The sequence below is a fragment of the Myxocyprinus asiaticus genome, chromosome 50 (genome assembly GCF_019703515.2).
Source record: "Myxocyprinus asiaticus isolate MX2 ecotype Aquarium Trade chromosome 50, UBuf_Myxa_2, whole genome shotgun sequence".
NCBI classification, from domain to species: Eukaryota; Metazoa; Chordata; class Actinopteri; order Cypriniformes; family Catostomidae; genus Myxocyprinus; species Myxocyprinus asiaticus.
Window position 1 is genome coordinate 17,812,185 of NC_059393.1, and position 17,598 is coordinate 17,829,782.

The following is a 17,598-nucleotide window of genomic DNA, read 5'->3' on the forward strand; positions in this document are numbered from 1 at the left end:
ATCATGATTGACAGGATTTACATGGTCTGATTGACAGGAGATGCAGAACGATCTGGACCGAGAGACGTGCAGCCTCCAGGAGCTTGAGGCCCAGAAGCAGGACGCTCAGGACCGGCTGGAGGAGATGGATCAGCAGAAGGCAAAACTAGAAGACATGCTCAATGACGTCAGACAGAAATGCCAAGAAGAGTCGCAAATGGTGAGGGAGAAGTCAGAAAAATTATTTTTGGCACACATAGGTTCATTTATTTTTGTGCAATTAAGCTTAAAGTTTGTTCACATTTACATTACATTTAGATGTATTCATTAAGCAGATGCTTTTATTCATAACGACCTACAAATGAGTGCCAAAAATGACTTACATGTGAATGCTACAATCTGTAAAAACCTCTAAAAACATACCAGCACAGTGCTACAACATAATTGTTCACAGGGCCGGTACTAAGATACAATCTTAGGGAGGTCATTATTTACTTTAGGGTGGCCAAGTGGTTGTTTCTTCATCAGACCGGGAGGCACAAGGAAAATTTAGGGGGGCAATGTTTCCACTAGCGCCCCCCTTAGACCCGGCCATGATTGTTTAGCTTTTTGATAGGTAATTAAACATTCAGGTCCCTTTGATATTCTTTATATATATATATATATATATATATATATATATGTATATATACCGATTAGCCACAACATTAAAAACCACCTGACTAATATTGTGTAGGTCCCCCTCGTGTCGCCAGCCCGCATTTCATAATAGCATTCTGAGATGATATTCTTCTCACCACAATTGTACAGAGTGGTTATCTGAGTTACCGTAGACTTTGTCAGAGTAGTTAGTTCGAACCAGTCTGGCCATTCTCTGTTGACCTCTCTCATCAACAAGGCATTTCTGTTCACAGAACTGCCCCTCACTGGATGTTTTTTGTTTTTGGCACCATTCTGAGTAAATTCTAGAGACTGTTGTGTGTGAAAATCCCAGGAGATCAGCAGTTACAGAAATACTCAAACCAGCCCATCTGGCACCAACAATCATCCATGCGGTTATCTAATCAGCCAATCATGTGGCAGCAGTGCAGTGCATAAAATCAGGCAGATACAGGTCAGGAGCTTCAGTTAATGTTCACATCAATCATCAGAATGGGAAAAAAATGTGATCTCAGTGATTTCGACCATGGCATGATTGTTGGTGCCAGATGGGCTGGTTTGAGTATTTATATATATATAAATATTAGAGTTAGGTTTTGTTGGAATTGTAATGACTGTAAATTGTTTAGCTAGTAAAAATGTAAGCATTAACTTAATTTTTTCGTTATCAAACATTTAACCTGTTCACTTTGAAAACCGTTGCAGTCAGAGGTAATTTTTTACACATTTTAATGAAAAAGTAATTAATGACGGATAAAAATAGAAAGTGATGGAAATTTTACATGACAGATAATTCCAAATGCTGTCCGTCATTTCAACAGATAATAAAACAAGAAAAAGAAATAGTTACAATATGATATGATACAATACAATATTATTTTTGCATATTTTAATGCAAATGACCCAAAAAAAATAGACAGTGATGGAAATTTTACTACGCATAACGATTATTTGTAGCGCAGCCTCAGGTTGCAATATTAATAATTTATAAACAACACTGATCCACTGTATTTCTGTCAGATCACCTCCCTACAGAACCAGATCCACTCTCAGGAATCAGACCTGCAGAGTCAGGAAGAGGAGTTGGGCCGAGCAAAGGCTGACCTGAACCGCCTGCAACAGGAAGAGGCTCAGTTAGAACAGAGTCTACAGGCGGGCAGGATTCAGCTTGAAACCATCATAAAGTCTCTCAAAGCCACACAAGACGAAATCAACCAGGTTTTGCTTTCAATCAACTTTACTTATATATGAACCAAAAGTGTAGTTCCACATTTGTTCACCAGAGAGAGACAAACACAATTATTTTTGTTCTCCGTTTCAAATGCTTTCATGCAAATGTGGTTGCTCATATGGTTCTAGAAAGCAGATGCTATAAATTCTTCTTCTGGTGAACTGTGGGAAAAAAGACATTTGGTGCTTATCAAAGCAGTTACCTGGTAAACTGTCCTGTGTGTGTATGTGTGTATAAACTGGCCTCTATGTTTGTGTTACAGGCTCGGAGCAAACTCTCCCAGATCCAGGACAGTCAACATGAGATCAGTAAGAATATCGAGCAGTACAGCAGCACTCTGAACGGAACCCACGGGGGCAGCATGACCAACCTGGCCGACATGAGCGAAGGCTTCCCAGAGAAAGAAAATGGAGGCTTCAGGGCTATGGTGAGACTGGGTTCTTATATAGAGTCAAGCATTTTATACTTTCTGTAACCTAATAAAAATACTTAAGTTAATTAGAGAGGCACCCCGTTGATTAAAACTGCAATGCATCGAGTAGTTAATGATGTTTGGTTTCAGCCAACTAAGAGCCTTAAAAAACGTGATTTATAGGGCACATTTAATGTAAGTAGTAGCAAAGTACTTTAAAGATAAGTGGAAAGAATAAATAGTGTATGTTTAAAAAATGTAGCTACAAAAATGTAATAAAAGTACAAAGGTATATGCAAAGACCTGTTCTAACTAAAAGCCAAATAGTACCTTGTCATAGTTGACTTTTCTCTGAATATATGAGGAAATGGATTTAGTAGGTATACTGCCCTTTAGTATGCATTCTACATACTATTTTTGTAAACTGTATGCATTCAAATGTATTAGAATACATTATACATGTTTTTTATACATACTGCTTGAATGTATACTGAATGTAAACTACTTTTATTATTATGCATTATTATGAGATTTTTAAAAGGGGAAAATTAAAAAGTCCTGCTAACAAGTTGGTAAAAATTCACAACCACCTCCACTGAGAATAAACCACTGAATTTTACAATTTGATTTTAGCTATTGGTTATTAGCAAAAATCTATGCGGATAGTTGTCGAAAGTTTTTTTGGGGGGGAAACCTCCATCTTTATCAGCAAAAATCTGTGCCGATAGTTGTCGAAAGTGTTTTTTGGGGAAAACCTCCATCTTTATCAGCAAAAATCTATGTTGATAGTTGTCGAAAGTTTATTTTGGGGAAAACCTCCATCTTCATCAGCAAAAATCTGTGCCGATAGTTGTCGAAAGTGTTTTTTGGGGAAAACCTCCATCTTTATCAGCAAAAATCTGTGCCGTTAGTTGCCGAAAGTTTATTTTGGGGAAAACCTCCATCTTTATCAGCAAAAATCTGTGCCGATAGTTGTCGAAAGTTTATTTTGGAATAAAAATCTATGCCAGTAGTTTTCGATAGTGTTTTTGGGGGAAAACCTACATCTTTATCAGCAAAAATCTATGCCGATAGTTGTTGAAAGTTTATTTTTGGGGGGGGACCTCCATCTTTATCAGCATAAATCTGTGCCGATAGTTGTCGAAAGTGTTTTTGGGGGAAAAACTCCATCTTTATCAGCAAAAATCGATGTCGATAGTTGTTGAAAGTTTCTTTTGGAGAAAACCTCCATCTTTATCAGCAAAAATCTATGTCGATAGTTGTCGAAAGTTTATTTTGGGGAAAACCTCATACACAGCAAAAATCTATGCCGATAGTTGTCGAAAGCAAAATCCACTAACCTCTGATATCAGCAACAATAGAGATTTAAAAATGAGGAAAACCATCATTCTAAAGCTATCAAGGCTTGGAACTAGGGCTGCACAGTTAATCGGAAAAATGATCGAGATTACAATTACAGCTGCTGCAAATAACTAATCAAGAAAAGTGTCAATTACAGCATTCCATTTAGATCTACTCCCGTTGAGTTCTAAGCTTGTTTTTAGAGGTGTAGCTTACATAAAAATATGGATTGTAATTTGCCCAACAACAAAGGAATTTAATGTAAATTCTATTAATCGAAATTAATAATCGTGATCAAGGGAATTAATTGGCCCTACTTGGAACTTTAATACTATATTACAAATTATATTTCCTCATGATACTTTACTAAAATAAGCCTGACCGAACATATAGAGTTTCCTTATGATCAGATTACAGACTCATACTTACACACTATGGCACTTCGAATTTGTTTTTCTTATTTAAACTCAATAATCAGAGAATGTAAGGTTAAGCATAAACCTTACTCATATGTGACTGCAAACTATTAAGAGTTGAGAAGAAACTGCGATTGAATTCTTGTTGACATTCTCTTGTTTCTGAAGGAAAACTTCGCTTGCTTTTCTTTTTGAATTACACCTCACATGCAAAGGTACAATTTGGAAACCCAGCACTTTTAACAGAGCGTCTTATGTTGTGGCTATTATTTGGAACAGCTGAATTACTGACTAAAAATCTTCAAATTTAAACTGTAAGGTTCCTATTACAAATGTTTCTTCTCCCAAGAGTTACTGCTTTGCAACTTTATTTTAGTTGAAATACCTGTGGTGTAGAGGTGGCCTGTTTCTTAGATATTTGGGTTAAATGCTTGTTTTTAAGTTTGGCAAGTCTGACAGGTTAAACTGTTGTTAGGCTAAACTATGGAATGAATGTGACAAGATATCTACAGTGTGCTCCAGAACGTAAAAACTCTTGCTTTTGAAGAGAAAGCCATATAATTATAGAGTCAGACACAACAAACAAGCTCTGGGCAGGAATTAACCTCTTGCGGTGATCTTTACTTTTATTTTATTTTTAAATCAGTGAAACAGGCCTCAGATCAGTGCGAAAGGAAATATTTAGAGTTAATTATATTAACCCTTATTATTTTAACCCATTACAGGAGGATCCTTTTAAGGTGAAGACCACAGTGTTCAACAGCTCCCCTCAGGAGATACACACAGACCCATTCCAGTCTGAGGACCCATTTAAAACAGATCCATTCAAAGGTGTTGCTTATTATCTCATCTTCTCTATCTCTTTGTACATGTCTGCTTAAATAAAGCACTGTTTGGGCCAAGATTGAGGCCTTTGCTAATGGCTACTAAACTAATCTTCATCTGTCTTTCCACTATGCTTTAGGTGACCCTTTCCAGAATGACCCTTTCTCAAAGCAGACCACCACAGTTGCAGGTATCCAGTCCATCTATTGATGCGCGTTACAGTTGCACCATGGGAAAGTGATAAAGTCATAAATGGCCCATATTCATTCAATTTATTTTGATCTTTCAATAAAGCAACCACAATTATGGCACAAAGATTGCAGCTGCATGGTACTGAACATCATGTTCAGTTATCTTGGCACAGTTCCCTTTTAGTATTATATGAGGCTTTCAGTTCCCCAACTCTCATACTATGTTTAAAATGTACGCTAAATATAGATACATGATAAGATGATGATATCATATGAATTAGGATATTTAAATGCATGTCCCTCGGCTCTCTGGGTTATTGCTTTTAACAGGGCTTGATGAAATGGCTACAAATATTATATCTATATAGTAGATTTGTATAATAACTTGTAGCAGTTACAAATGTTTGGAATCGCGCAAATGTGTGAAACTTCTACACTTTCGTTCACAATGGATGCGAACCACTCTGAAAAAGGTGTATTAAGAGCCCCGCGCATGCACACAGAACACGTTACCCATTCACAAACTGGGGGCCTGGGTAGCTACCACCCCTGGAATTCGCCAGTTCAAATCCCAGGGAGTGCTGAGTGACTGCCAGGTCTCCTAAGCAACCAAATTGGCCTGGTTGCTAGGGAGGGTAGAGTCACATGGGGTAACCTCCTTGTGGTCGCCATAATGTGGTTCGTTCTCGGTGGAGTGCGTGGTGAGTTGAGCGTTGATGCCGCGGTGGATGGCGTGAAGCCTCCACACGCACTATGTCTCCATGGCGACGTGCTCAACAAGCTCATCAAGTGATAAGATGCACGGGTTGGCGGTCTCAGCCACCCGGATTGAGGCAAATCACTACGCGACCACAAGGACTTAAAAGCGCATAGGGAATTGGGCATTCCAAATTGGGTGAAAAGGGGGGAAATCCCCCCCCCCAAAAAAAAGCACACACAAACTATGTATTAATTTGATTAAAGTGCAGTCTTTGCAGTTTAATAATAACATGATCGATATTATTGCGATTCCAGTGTTAGAATTAATTATGCAGCCCTTAAGGATAGTTAAATTAGTCTAATGATGCCCTCATTAGGAAATGTATTGGCCAAAGAAAAAGCACATTAAAATATTCACAATATTGCTTAATTTTATACTGGCAGAAAAATCATAGTGATTTTATCCTGAATATTCAATATACTGTATCGACCAGCCCTAATTTGACACTGTCAACCCATTTGTTTTTAAGTTCAAACATTTACGTTATGCTCCAAACTCTCTCAGATCCTTTCGGTGGAGACCCTTTCAAGGAGACCGACCCATTTATGACCTCTTCTGAAGATTTCTTCAAGAAGCCCTCAAAGCCAGACCCCTTCAGCAATGCCGATCCATTTAGTAAAAGTGCCACTCTTCCCTCAAAGGTAGAGTGAAAGTCACAATCCACAAACTAAAATTTCAGAAACGAATGGGACTTATGTCATTCTCAGCCATCTCATGTCTTCTGTCTTGTAGAGTCATCACTTCTCAAGCAATGACCCTTTCAGCTCCACCAGCCCCAAACCGAAAGGCCAAGGTACCATTTGCATGCCTCTCGTTTTTTGCTGAATCATATCACCCCTGCCACTCCCTTTCTTTGCAGATGCTGATCCAAGATCTGTCTCGTATATTCAGTGCAACATTCTAAAAAGAACCTGTGAAACTGATCTGGCATCAGCTTTAAAGACCTAAAAAGCCCTGTTTCCCTCTCGCCTTGAGCGACTTGCACAACTCAAGCTAGATGACACTTTCACACCTCATGCCCAGTGGCGACACTTTTTTTTTTTTCGAAGACCATTCAGAGCGTTCTGAGAGAAGATGTGTGAAGAAGCTGTAGAAAGAGTTCCCATGCAAGACGTCTGCTCGCTCGTGGGGCCTTCAGCAGTCTGAAGGATGTGACATTCATCTGGTGTTCAATTAAATGGTTAATGCCGTCGGTTGCAGCATTGTTTGACACTGAGGCGATGCCAGGAAATGCTCAACACATTTTTTTTTTTTTTTTCTAACCTGAGGGTTGAAAGGAAGAAAATAAAACAAACAAAGAAAACAAAACAGCTTGGAGCTAATTCTCAAATTCTTGAGATGGAGAAATAGATGGTCGTAATTGCTGATTGCTCCAGTCTAGGTCTATGTACTAGACTAGTGTAAATTATCTTCTTTCTCTCACCCCTTGGTTTTCTGTCCTCTCTCATCTATGACTGCCAACAAAAAGTGGCAAAAATGGAATGAAAAAAGGAATGAGAAGGGAAAGGCATTTGCTCCATGGCTCAATGTTTCAGAGCATGTACACTGACTGCTAGGCCAATCTTAAAAACATCATCTTTCAAATATAGCTCCATAATATACTGTAAATATTATAATCCCATAATAAGTCAAAACTGTACAAATATCTACCCTAATTTGTCCTGATGTTTAACACCATTACATGCGTTTATAATTACAGATTTCTTCGGTACTTTGGACCTTTTCGGTAGCAGTTCGTTTGGCAGCAACAGTGGATTTGCCGACTTCAGCCAAATGTCAAAGGTAGCCAACAGCTTTTCAGTGTGCAACTTTCTCACACATCTGCAACATGACATTTGTCATCTCGCTGGTAATTTGGAGTTTTTGTACCTTGTGGCTGATAATGACTCACCGCTTCTCCGTTCTTTTGTGGTTAAATTCAGGGCTTTGTAGATGACCCCTTCAGCCGAAAACAAGACATGCCAGCTCTACCGCCCAAGAAAAGCATACCACCTCGGCCTAAACCATCAAGTGGTAAGTATTTCACTTTCGTCGTCCATCTTAAGGCCCACAAGAAAACATTTACCCTTTTTCGAAAGCTTTATATACACTTATAACCAAATAAGGTGTTAAATTTGACTTGTTAATATCACACAATAAACAAATACTGAAACTTCACTTTTTCTTTGTTCTTGGCACTGATATTTAAGAAGAAATATCTTCAAAGTACTGAAGAAAACACATGACTTTTGTAACTATAAGCTGTTATTAGTTGTTTATTAGTGGTGAAAGCATAACAGCTTTATTGTGGAAAGTTATTGACCTCAGCTTACACGTTCACGTAAAAACCTTCTAGTAAACGGACAGAGCTTGTGAGAACATGCTGGTGAAACCGAATTTTGATTAACCACAATGATATCTCATACATACTGGGTGTCAACAGGAAATTGAGGTACAACTTAAAAAGAAGTTTAGTTTCTAGCAAAAAAAACAAACCAAAAAAAGTCCAATATTGCTTAATAAAAACAGATTTTCTCAAGGAGAACTAGCCAAAATGTTTAATCTCTGTCCACTGTAAATCACTCCATTGTGCACAAATCTCTAATCCTGAATGGAACAGAATTTGTGACTTAAAATAAATGAAACCGTAACTGTTTCCTCGGCAGTCATCAGTTAGAGGAAAGGGCAAATCTGTGCAGCTCACTTATTTTGCAAGTTTTTTTTCCATCCTAGAAAACAAGGGAGTGCTTTCCTGGTGTAACAGAGGTATAAAATTGGGTTATGAAGGTTAAAGAGGGAGGTTTTTTTGGTGTGCTTAGGGTTGTATAGCAAACATGTTTTGTTGATCTGCGGTTAGCCTGCACTGCCAGCATCGTGCACTGATCTACACACCCCACCCTGCTTCCTGTGTGTGTGTGTTTACACACTCTAGTGGGTATTATAGCCTAGCTGCCACAACTTTTCACACCGAGTATTTCACGTATTACCTTTTGCTTATTGTTCTTCCAAAAGACATTTTTGAATTTGCTGAACCCTGCTGCTTGAATAATAAGTGGCATTAAATTATGTAATTGTCACAAGATATTAGCTTTCAGGTAGTCATGTGCATAATAGCAATAGTAACAGAATCATTTTGAATTAAAAATTAAAAGAAATAGTTAAAAGTAGTGTTGGGTCTGAGTCCACCTTAGTCAAGTCCGAGTCAAGTCCGCGTCTTTAAACAGTCGAGTCCAAGTTGAGTCCGAGTCCAAAAGGGGCCGAGTAGGACTCAAGACCGAGTCCATAACAGGCCAAGTAGATTCCGAGTTCGAATGAATCTGTTCATGAATCTGAATTTAAATTGTAACCGTAAACTCAACATCAATATTTTAAGCTTATTTTAAACTTCACAACTAAGAAAATTTATGTCAATATAAATGTAACTAAAACACATCTGTTGTTTTCATATATATATATATATATATATATTTTATGATTAGTATCCTGCTGAAAAGACTTCAAAGTGGTTTCAGAATGACAGTATATGCTTTAGGTGTATGAAGACAAAACTGTCCTTCAACACAATTCTTATTGCGTTCTGCTGACATTTCAGTTATTTGAAATCCCCTCCACTTAAATGAAGACTAAAGAAAGTGAAAGCTGCATTAGTCATTACAACCAAGGTTATTATGTTTCAAATTTTAATGTAGTTTTTATTTCTACTTCATTTTCAATTTGTCAATTCAATTTAATTTAGTTTTATTTAAAATTATCCCTATCTAAAGAAATAATAGTCTATACTGAGATTTCTTTCTGAATCTTTTTTCTCTATATGCTGACTGATTTGGGAAAATACATACCGTACAAATGAGTCAACACAGTAGAAATTAGCACTCGATGAGAAGTTACGTCTCACGATTTGACTGCAAATGCTACATCCAAAAACACTGGAAAAGCCCACTGATAATATTAGGGCCATGTCGTCACGGACATGATTTTCTAGTTAATTTGCAGGAAACCGCACAATGCAAGGCAGTTCTGTGTGCTGCTCGTGTACCTAAATCCCTGATGCATCCGTGTGCATCTCACAGCAGCTGCCGCAGAAGATAAAAATAAATACAAAAATTGATATTTGCTCCAGGAGACCTGGCTGGAGTCACTCAGCACGCCCTGGGATTCTAACTCGTGAACTCCAGGGGTGGTAGTCAGCGTCTTTACTCACTGAGCTACCCAGGCCCCCTTGTTTTTAACCATGATGAAACCGTCTTGGCTGCACAAATGCCACATGCAGTTTTACCAGTTGTCAGGTCCCGTGTCGTGTGAAACTGCCTTGTTTAGTTTCTATTACATTGGATACATACCCGTCTTTATGTTTTCGTCGTGCCAGCCATCTCGGTAGTCGATGTTATACAGTAGTCTCTGTAGTAACATTCAAGCGTACTGGTTGACCGATGAGTGTGCCTGTGCACGTGTGTACATGTGTGCGCGTGTGTTTGCTTAAACACAGTGAAACAACTCTGGCTACGTCTACGACTTCAGGGGCTAATAGAGCTGCATGCAGACAGAGATGTGTTCATTAATTTCTGTTTTGTTATTTATTTATTTTTTTCATTGCATCACAAATGTCATGGACTCGGAAAAAAATCCCAAAGGCTCGAGTCCGAGTCAAGTCCGAGTAAAAATGCATTCGAGTCCGTGACAAGTCCAAGTCCATTGAAATTGGACTCGTGACTCGGACTCGAGTCCGAGTCCAAACTTGAGTACCCCAACTCTATTTAAAAGTACAATAGTTAAAAAAAGGAACATATTTTTGCAAATTGTACAAATTTTGTGTGAAATCATGAGAATGAAGAACAAACAAAAGCAAACAAAAGTTCATCTATTAGCTTATAGATTTGTTTAAACATTGAAAGTCAAAATAGATCAAAATTATGCAATAGAAATTAATTTTTTACAAAAGTAAAAATCCTTGCGTAAAGTTTTTTGCGAGATCACCATAATAAAAAACAAAACCAAACAAAAATGTGTCTGTTAGCTCATTTTTTCTGTTTTAGCATTTTTAGATTCATTTTAGCATTGAAAATATTTGTTTTGGTAGATCAAAATAATGCAATAGAAAAGTAATATACTTTTGCAAATTGCGTAGTTTTGTGTGAGATCGACAGTATAAAAAAACAAACAAAAAGTTGTCTGTTAGACTGTTAGCTAATAGATTTGTTTTAGCATTGAAAATCACTTATCAAAATAGATCAAAATAATGCAATAGAAAAGTAATACACTTTTGCAAATGATGTAAAGTTTTGTGTGAGATCACCAAAATAAAAACCAAACAAAACCAAACAAAAATTGGTCTGTTAGCTCATAGATTTGTTCTAGCACTGAAAATCATAGATCAAAATGACGCAATAGAAAGTAATACACTTTTGCAAATTACGTAGTTTTGTGTAAGATTTCAAAATAAAAAACATATAAAGCCAAACAAAAACACGTCTGTTAGCTCATAGATTTGTTTTAGCATTAAAAATCATTAAGCAAAATAGATCAAAATAATACAATTGAATAAGAATATACTTTAGCAAATTTTGCAAAGTTTTGTGTGAGATCACCAGTATAAAAAACTAACAATCCGAACAAAATATTTGTTAGCTCATAGATTCAATAGATAACATTGTATTATTTATTTATTTATTTATTTATTGTTTATGCTGTGTTTTATTGAAGGGCACAGCTTTTTTGTGACCTCTTTCCCTCAGCAGGGTGGAGTTCTTTAATACGGTATAGTATTCTGTTTACTTCCGTTTGCTGGTCTGGTATAAATAACAGCCCTATTGAAAATGTGGTTAACACCTTTAGAGGAACCAGCAACCATTTCAAAGTTCTCACGAGTAAAGAGCCAGAATGCCAGTCACTGCTAATGGTGCTTGGGAAAAAAGAAGTATACATAAGCATTTTTCTATCTGAAGATCCTCACTAGTTATGTGTGTGTGCGATCATGTTTTCAACTTGCGCAAATTTCTATAATTAGCAGATTGCTTGTGCAAGGATTTCTTTTCCTATAAAACAAATGACAGCTTTTGAACCATACTTAGTGCTCTTGTTGGGTGTATGTGAGAAAGATACAGATGTCGGTGTTATTTTGCATTCAGAGAGATAGTTACCGCATCACACAATCTGGAACCACCAGTGGGTTTTTTGGTTGAGCTTTCGAAGGGATAAAAACAAATGACATCCACACTAATAAACAATCATTTAACTTGTTTTTTAAGTGGGGTTTTTTTTATTTATTTTTTTAGATTTTGCTGAAATGCTGGTTTCCTCTTGTTCATTGTACCCATGGCAAGGGCAGTGTGGCTAAGTGGTTAAAGCTCTGGGTTGGTAACTGAAAGGTTGCAAGTTCAAACCCCACAAATGAGTGATTTAATGAACTTTGACCATTTTGCTTAATAGAGCAATTGCTTTAAAGAAAAAAAATCAGCTAAATCTATCTTCAACCTTTTTCAGGCCAAGGATGTCTTAGTGGATAGAGAGACAGAGCGTGGACCCTCTGTTACATATTGTATAAAAATGAGTGTACTGCATTTTAAGCCTGAACAATAATAGCCAGTGTAAGGTATTACATACTTTGCCATGGTACTTGCATCACAAAATCATTCAAAAATCATCATAAACATTCTCTACACTTAAATTTTACTTAATACATTTTAATTTGGAAGGAATAATGAAACTGTGAGCTTTAACTTTAGCTTCACAACTTTAGCTTTGTTCAAAGTATTTTTGTTTAGCACATATTTTCATTTTTTCACTTAGCATTAGGTGATTTTTGTGCTAAATGACTATTTAGTAAATTATGTGGTATCTTGCAATTTTAGATTTGCATTTTTGGGAAGTACATTCTTTGATTTCAGTTATCATTAATAAGTACATAAAGTTTCACTCTACAGTACTCAAACATGTTTCCTAAACAGGTACGGTGCGACAGGTTTCCACCGATAAGTTATTCTTCTGTACAAACTGAACACGAAAATTCTGTGCGCTGCGACACAATCGCAGCCAATCAGAACATATTTGATATTTTATAAACATTTATTTGAGGGATTTTAGACCAATGAGATTTCACTGTGGGTGAGGCTATTTAAGGTTAGACAACAGAAATGAAACCGAGAGACTGGCAAAATGTCATACCGCTCATCAATTATTGTGGTTGCTGCTGGTTAAAGACAAAAACAATTTACATGGAAGAGTGCTTGCCGTTTTATCAAATTGCACCTGGTTAGGACACGGTAATGGTTAGAAAAATGCAATGTCCTTCCTTTGGCCAATGAAAACTTTTATTTCCAAACCTTTCCAGGTAAAAGCACTCCAGTAAACGTGCCCGGATCTGCGGATTCAACCAAGACGAGCGATCCCTTCCAACCATTCAGCGCTGACCCCGTCGACCCTTTTCAGAATAAAAAAGGGGTGGGAGACCCGTTTAGTGGCAAAGACCTGTTTGCTCCTTCTGCCTCAAGTAAAGCTTCTAAAGACTCTTCATTGGGTTTTGCAGACTTCAGCTCTGTAAGTTGAGCATAGTGATACTCTTCTCTTGCCCAATCCACTTGTTTCTTTCCAAAAAACGAAATAAAACCAACAAACAAACCCAAAAAATGCTATCTGGTGATCACTAGTGAGGTGTTTTAGAGCAAAATGCACCATTGGCTTCTGTTTCGCTCAGTGTTGCCTTGTGCCGGCTACTCATTTATTTCCTCCATGTCTGCAGTCCATTTCTATCTGTGATTAACTCTCACCAGTGCACAGAGATTTTGGATAATAAGCCCTAATCAACCAGCCAGACATCACCTCTATCTCTCAGTGACTCAAATACAGTTGTTTGTGGCACACTTGGGTATGATGTCATCTTTCGTATTGCTCAGCTCTTGCATGGGCTTGTGGGAAGAGGAGCAGTCACACTTTGTGACTCCAAGTGCTCTCAGCTAAGCTAATGTGGCTTCTCGCTTTTCTTCTGTGACTTGTGAGAGTTTTTTTGTTAGCTTTTATGCAAATGTGTCTCTTATTGTTTTTGAGGAATAATATTCAGGTTGCAATGATTATTTAATAGCAGTCTATAAAATATGTTTACTCGAGGTTAATGCTTGGTTTCAATGTCCTTTGAAATCAAGATGAGATACGATTATGTACTTTTTGATAGTAAAAATTTAGTTTTGAGCAAAGGCCTTTGCAGAGCCTAATTTAAAAAAAAGTACCATATCAATACTAATTTCCTGTAACCTATCAGATATTTTTCTGTTTATTCATAATTCTTCATGTGGTTAGCTGCGTTTATATTAGAATCGATGTGCCCAGTGTCAATATTTTCTCCTCATGATCCTTCAGCATAGATCATCTGATTGGCTCCTGAGAGAAACCAAAATTTTGGAAGCGTCTTAAAAGTTTGTTTGTTCGTTTGAATAAAGCGTCAGAATATAATCAGTAATTTCACCTCATGATCCTTCAGCATAGATCATTTGATTGACTCCTAAGAGAAACCAACATTTTGGGAGCATCTTAAAAGTTTTTGTTGGTTCGAACAAAGTGTGAGTGTTTATAATATGTTCAGTATTTTCACTTTATGATCCTTCATCATAGATTATCTGATTGGCTCCTAAGAAGAACCAAAATTTTGGGAGCGTATTAAAAATGTGTTGGTTCGTTTGAACAAAGTGTCAGTGTTTATAGTATAATCAGCAATGTCACCTCATGATCCTTTAGCATAGATCATCTGATTGGCTCCTAAGAGAAACCTACATTTGGGAGTGCCCCTCAAGTTTGTTCATTCGTTTGTTTGTTCATTAGAAAAAAGCATTAGTGTTTAGAGTATAATTCGTTTTTTCGCCACATGATCCTTCAGGATTGATCATCTGATTGTCTCCTAAGAAAAACCAAAATTTCAGGAGCATCCTTACAGTTAATTTGTTCGTTTGATTGTTCGGACAAAGTGTAAGTGTTATAGTATAATCAGTATTTTCGACTCATGATCCTTCTGCAGAGATTGTCTGATTTGATCCTAATAAAAACGTACATTTTGGGAATGTCTCACAAGTCTGTTTGTTTGAACGAACAAAGGGTCAGTGTTTATAATATAATCAGTATTTTTGCATCATGATCCTTCAGCATAGATCTTCTGATTGGATCCTAAAAGAAACCTACATGTCGGGAGCATTCCGCAAGTTTGTTCATTCATTCGTTTGTTCGTTAGAAAAAAGCATTAGTGTTTAGAATATAATCAGTATTTTTGCCACATGATCCTTCAGGATTGATCATCTTATTGCCTCCTAAGAAAAACCTCAATTTTGGGAGCATCTCACAAGTTTGTTTATTTGAACGTACAAAGCATCAGTGTTTATAATATAACAATAATTTTCACCTCATGATCATTCAACATAGATCAGCTAATTGGATCCTAAGAGAAACCAAACTTATGTGAGCGTCCCGAAAGTTTATTCTTTTTTATCTTTCTTACAGCTATGGCTGTCAACAATGTCAAACAACTCAGCCCTTTTAAATTGACTCTTTCGCAACCTACAGATAGATCTTACATTCTCTTATCAGTCATCAGTTCATTTCAAGAAGTGTGGGCAGCGTGTTTTGACACATCTGCCACATGGTCACACCTCCACGAGCAGTTAGTGGAACAAGCATAATCAGCATTCATCTCAACCTTATTTGAACCAATGTATTTTCTGCCCACTTAAACCCTCAAAGCCTCACGTTTATCCATCCGAAACAAGACTGCTTTGAAGATTTCGTTGTTTTACAAAGAGAATTTCATTGTTTTCAAATGCACCAGATTGAGGTTGATCAGGGCGAATTGATTGACGTGGGAAGTGTCAGTATCACTACTCAGCTCTCAGGCTGTCGTTTTCTCAGCATGGGTTCAGTGTTCGCTCTAGTGCTGCCTTACTGCAAATCCGCTTGGTCCTAGAACCATGGTGTTTGACGTAGCATCATCTTCCTCTGCCCTGCCTTCTGTCCATAGTATTGCTGTGCAACTTGGGTGCAATGGACATGCTAAACCATCTTTGATTTATCACATGACCAAAAACATCCTGGAAGAATTTTGATTATTGCATTGTTTCTATTTGATTTTTTACGTTTGACCAAAGATGTCATGACCTCATAGGTGGTATCTTCGAAAACCAATAATTTTGTATTTATTTTTTTATTTTATTTGGAATGCCCAATTACCAATGCACTCTAAGTCCTCGTGGTGGTGTAGTGACTCCCCTCAATCCGTGTGGCGGAGGATGAATCCCAGTTGCCTCCGCGTCTGAGACCATCAACCCACACATCTTATCATGTGGCTTGTTGAGCACGTTACCGCGGAGACAAAACACGTGTGGAGGCTTCACGCTGTTCTCCGCGGCATCCACGCTCAATTCACCACGTGCCCAACTGAGGGCGAACCACATTATAGTGACCACGAGGTGGTTACCTCCTGTGACTCTACCCTCCGTAGCAACCGGGCCAATTTGGTTGCTTAGGAGACCTGGCTGGAGTCACTCAGAACTCCCTGGGATTCGAAATTGCAACTCCAGGTGTGGTAGTTTGAAAACCAGTTATTAAAATTGTGGCCACAAAGACTGAACTGCTTAGAATATCTATTACAATTTCCAAATAATATGTAGTACAGTTTTGGGGGGGGGGGTAACAATTGAAGAATGTTTTAGTTTAAAACTTTGGGCAAATCCAAAAATTATCCAACAGAAACAACAGAAAAACAAATGTTTTGTGAACATCAACTTTTCCAATCCTCCATGGTGGTTTAGCAATGCTCTCATTCACCTGCAGTCAACTTGGTGTGCATGTTACATTGCATATATTAGGAGTCTATATATAATTGTACACAATATATAGCTATCAATGAAAAAGCTTTGTATTGTCTTTTTCTTCTGTCATTATCTTTCTGCACGAGATCAATGCATGTTTTCACATTTCCTGTCCATGACATCATTCAATATTAACGACTAATTAAAAATGTCCCTCATGACTCATCAGTGGTAGTGGTCTGTTGTGTCCAATCAGCATATGTGTACATGTGTGTGCGTTTGTAGTTCAGTGGATGGTTGTGTGGTGGTTTGGTGTAAATCTCTTTTGTGTTTTTTGTAATCCATTCCTCTCTTTCAGGAACTGAGCGAATTAAGGTAAGATCTGCCTGAAAATGTGACTCAAGTTCTTATTTCTGATAGAAAATATTTCTATAGTGCTGTTGATACAAAATAAAAAATAATGTCACAGAATATAGTGACTAAGAATACGTTGAAAATCATCCATGCATGCTTAAATTTGTCATTTCTACATGGGCAGTTTCGAACTGTACATTTCATGCAAATGATTTAATGATGGAACCATTGTGAAAGACTTGGCAGACATGTAGTTAGATTAATCTTGAATCTGTCTTAATCAGATATACTTAGATCACTTGTCCAGTTTACTTTACTTACTATACAAAAAAGAAAAGTGTATTTTCGGTGTGTTTAAAGTGTGTTATTTCAGCAACACTGGTCCCACCAAACAGAATTGCAAAAATAATGACTGTTTTCAATGAAGATTCAGACACTCTCCCCACTTTTAGTGTTATGTCCTGCTTGGTCGGGCAGTTTAAACTGATTGCACTTCTGTTTGGTGCCACTAGTGGCACAATGTTTTCAGCAATGAAATGTGACAGCTCTGTTTTTGTTATAAACTGTTATATTTGTGTAGCTGTGTATATATACCGGTACGTTCTATCTCTGTCATTTATGATAACTTTGGACATTTACAGTAACGTTTTTTAACTATATTGAAAGCAT

General features: G+C 37.4%; 1 protein-coding gene across 6 annotated transcripts in view; it reads left to right on the top strand.

Moving 5' to 3' along the window:
* The window catches only part of LOC127438623 (epidermal growth factor receptor substrate 15-like 1), a 33,756-nt gene that overhangs the window by 11,687 nt on the left and 4,471 nt on the right, over positions 1–17,598 (top strand). For 2 of the 6 annotated variants that reach the window (XM_051694318.1, XM_051694321.1), the window contains exons 15-25: positions 38–199; positions 1,660–1,857; positions 2,133–2,297; positions 4,765–4,870; positions 5,004–5,054; positions 6,320–6,456; positions 6,548–6,608; positions 7,515–7,597; positions 7,738–7,828; positions 13,122–13,327; positions 16,934–16,950. In XM_051694318.1, the coding sequence (XP_051550278.1) occupies positions 38–199; positions 1,660–1,857; positions 2,133–2,297; positions 4,765–4,870; positions 5,004–5,054; positions 6,320–6,456; positions 6,548–6,608; positions 7,515–7,597; positions 7,738–7,828; positions 13,122–13,327; positions 16,934–16,950 (1,277 nt within the window). The remainder of the gene's footprint in view (positions 1–37; positions 200–1,659; positions 1,858–2,132; positions 2,298–4,764; positions 4,871–5,003; positions 5,055–6,319; positions 6,457–6,547; positions 6,609–7,514; positions 7,598–7,737; positions 7,829–13,121; positions 13,328–16,933; positions 16,951–17,598) is intronic. The other 4 variants (XM_051694316.1, XM_051694319.1, XM_051694317.1 and 1 more) reach the window with 3 other exon arrangements.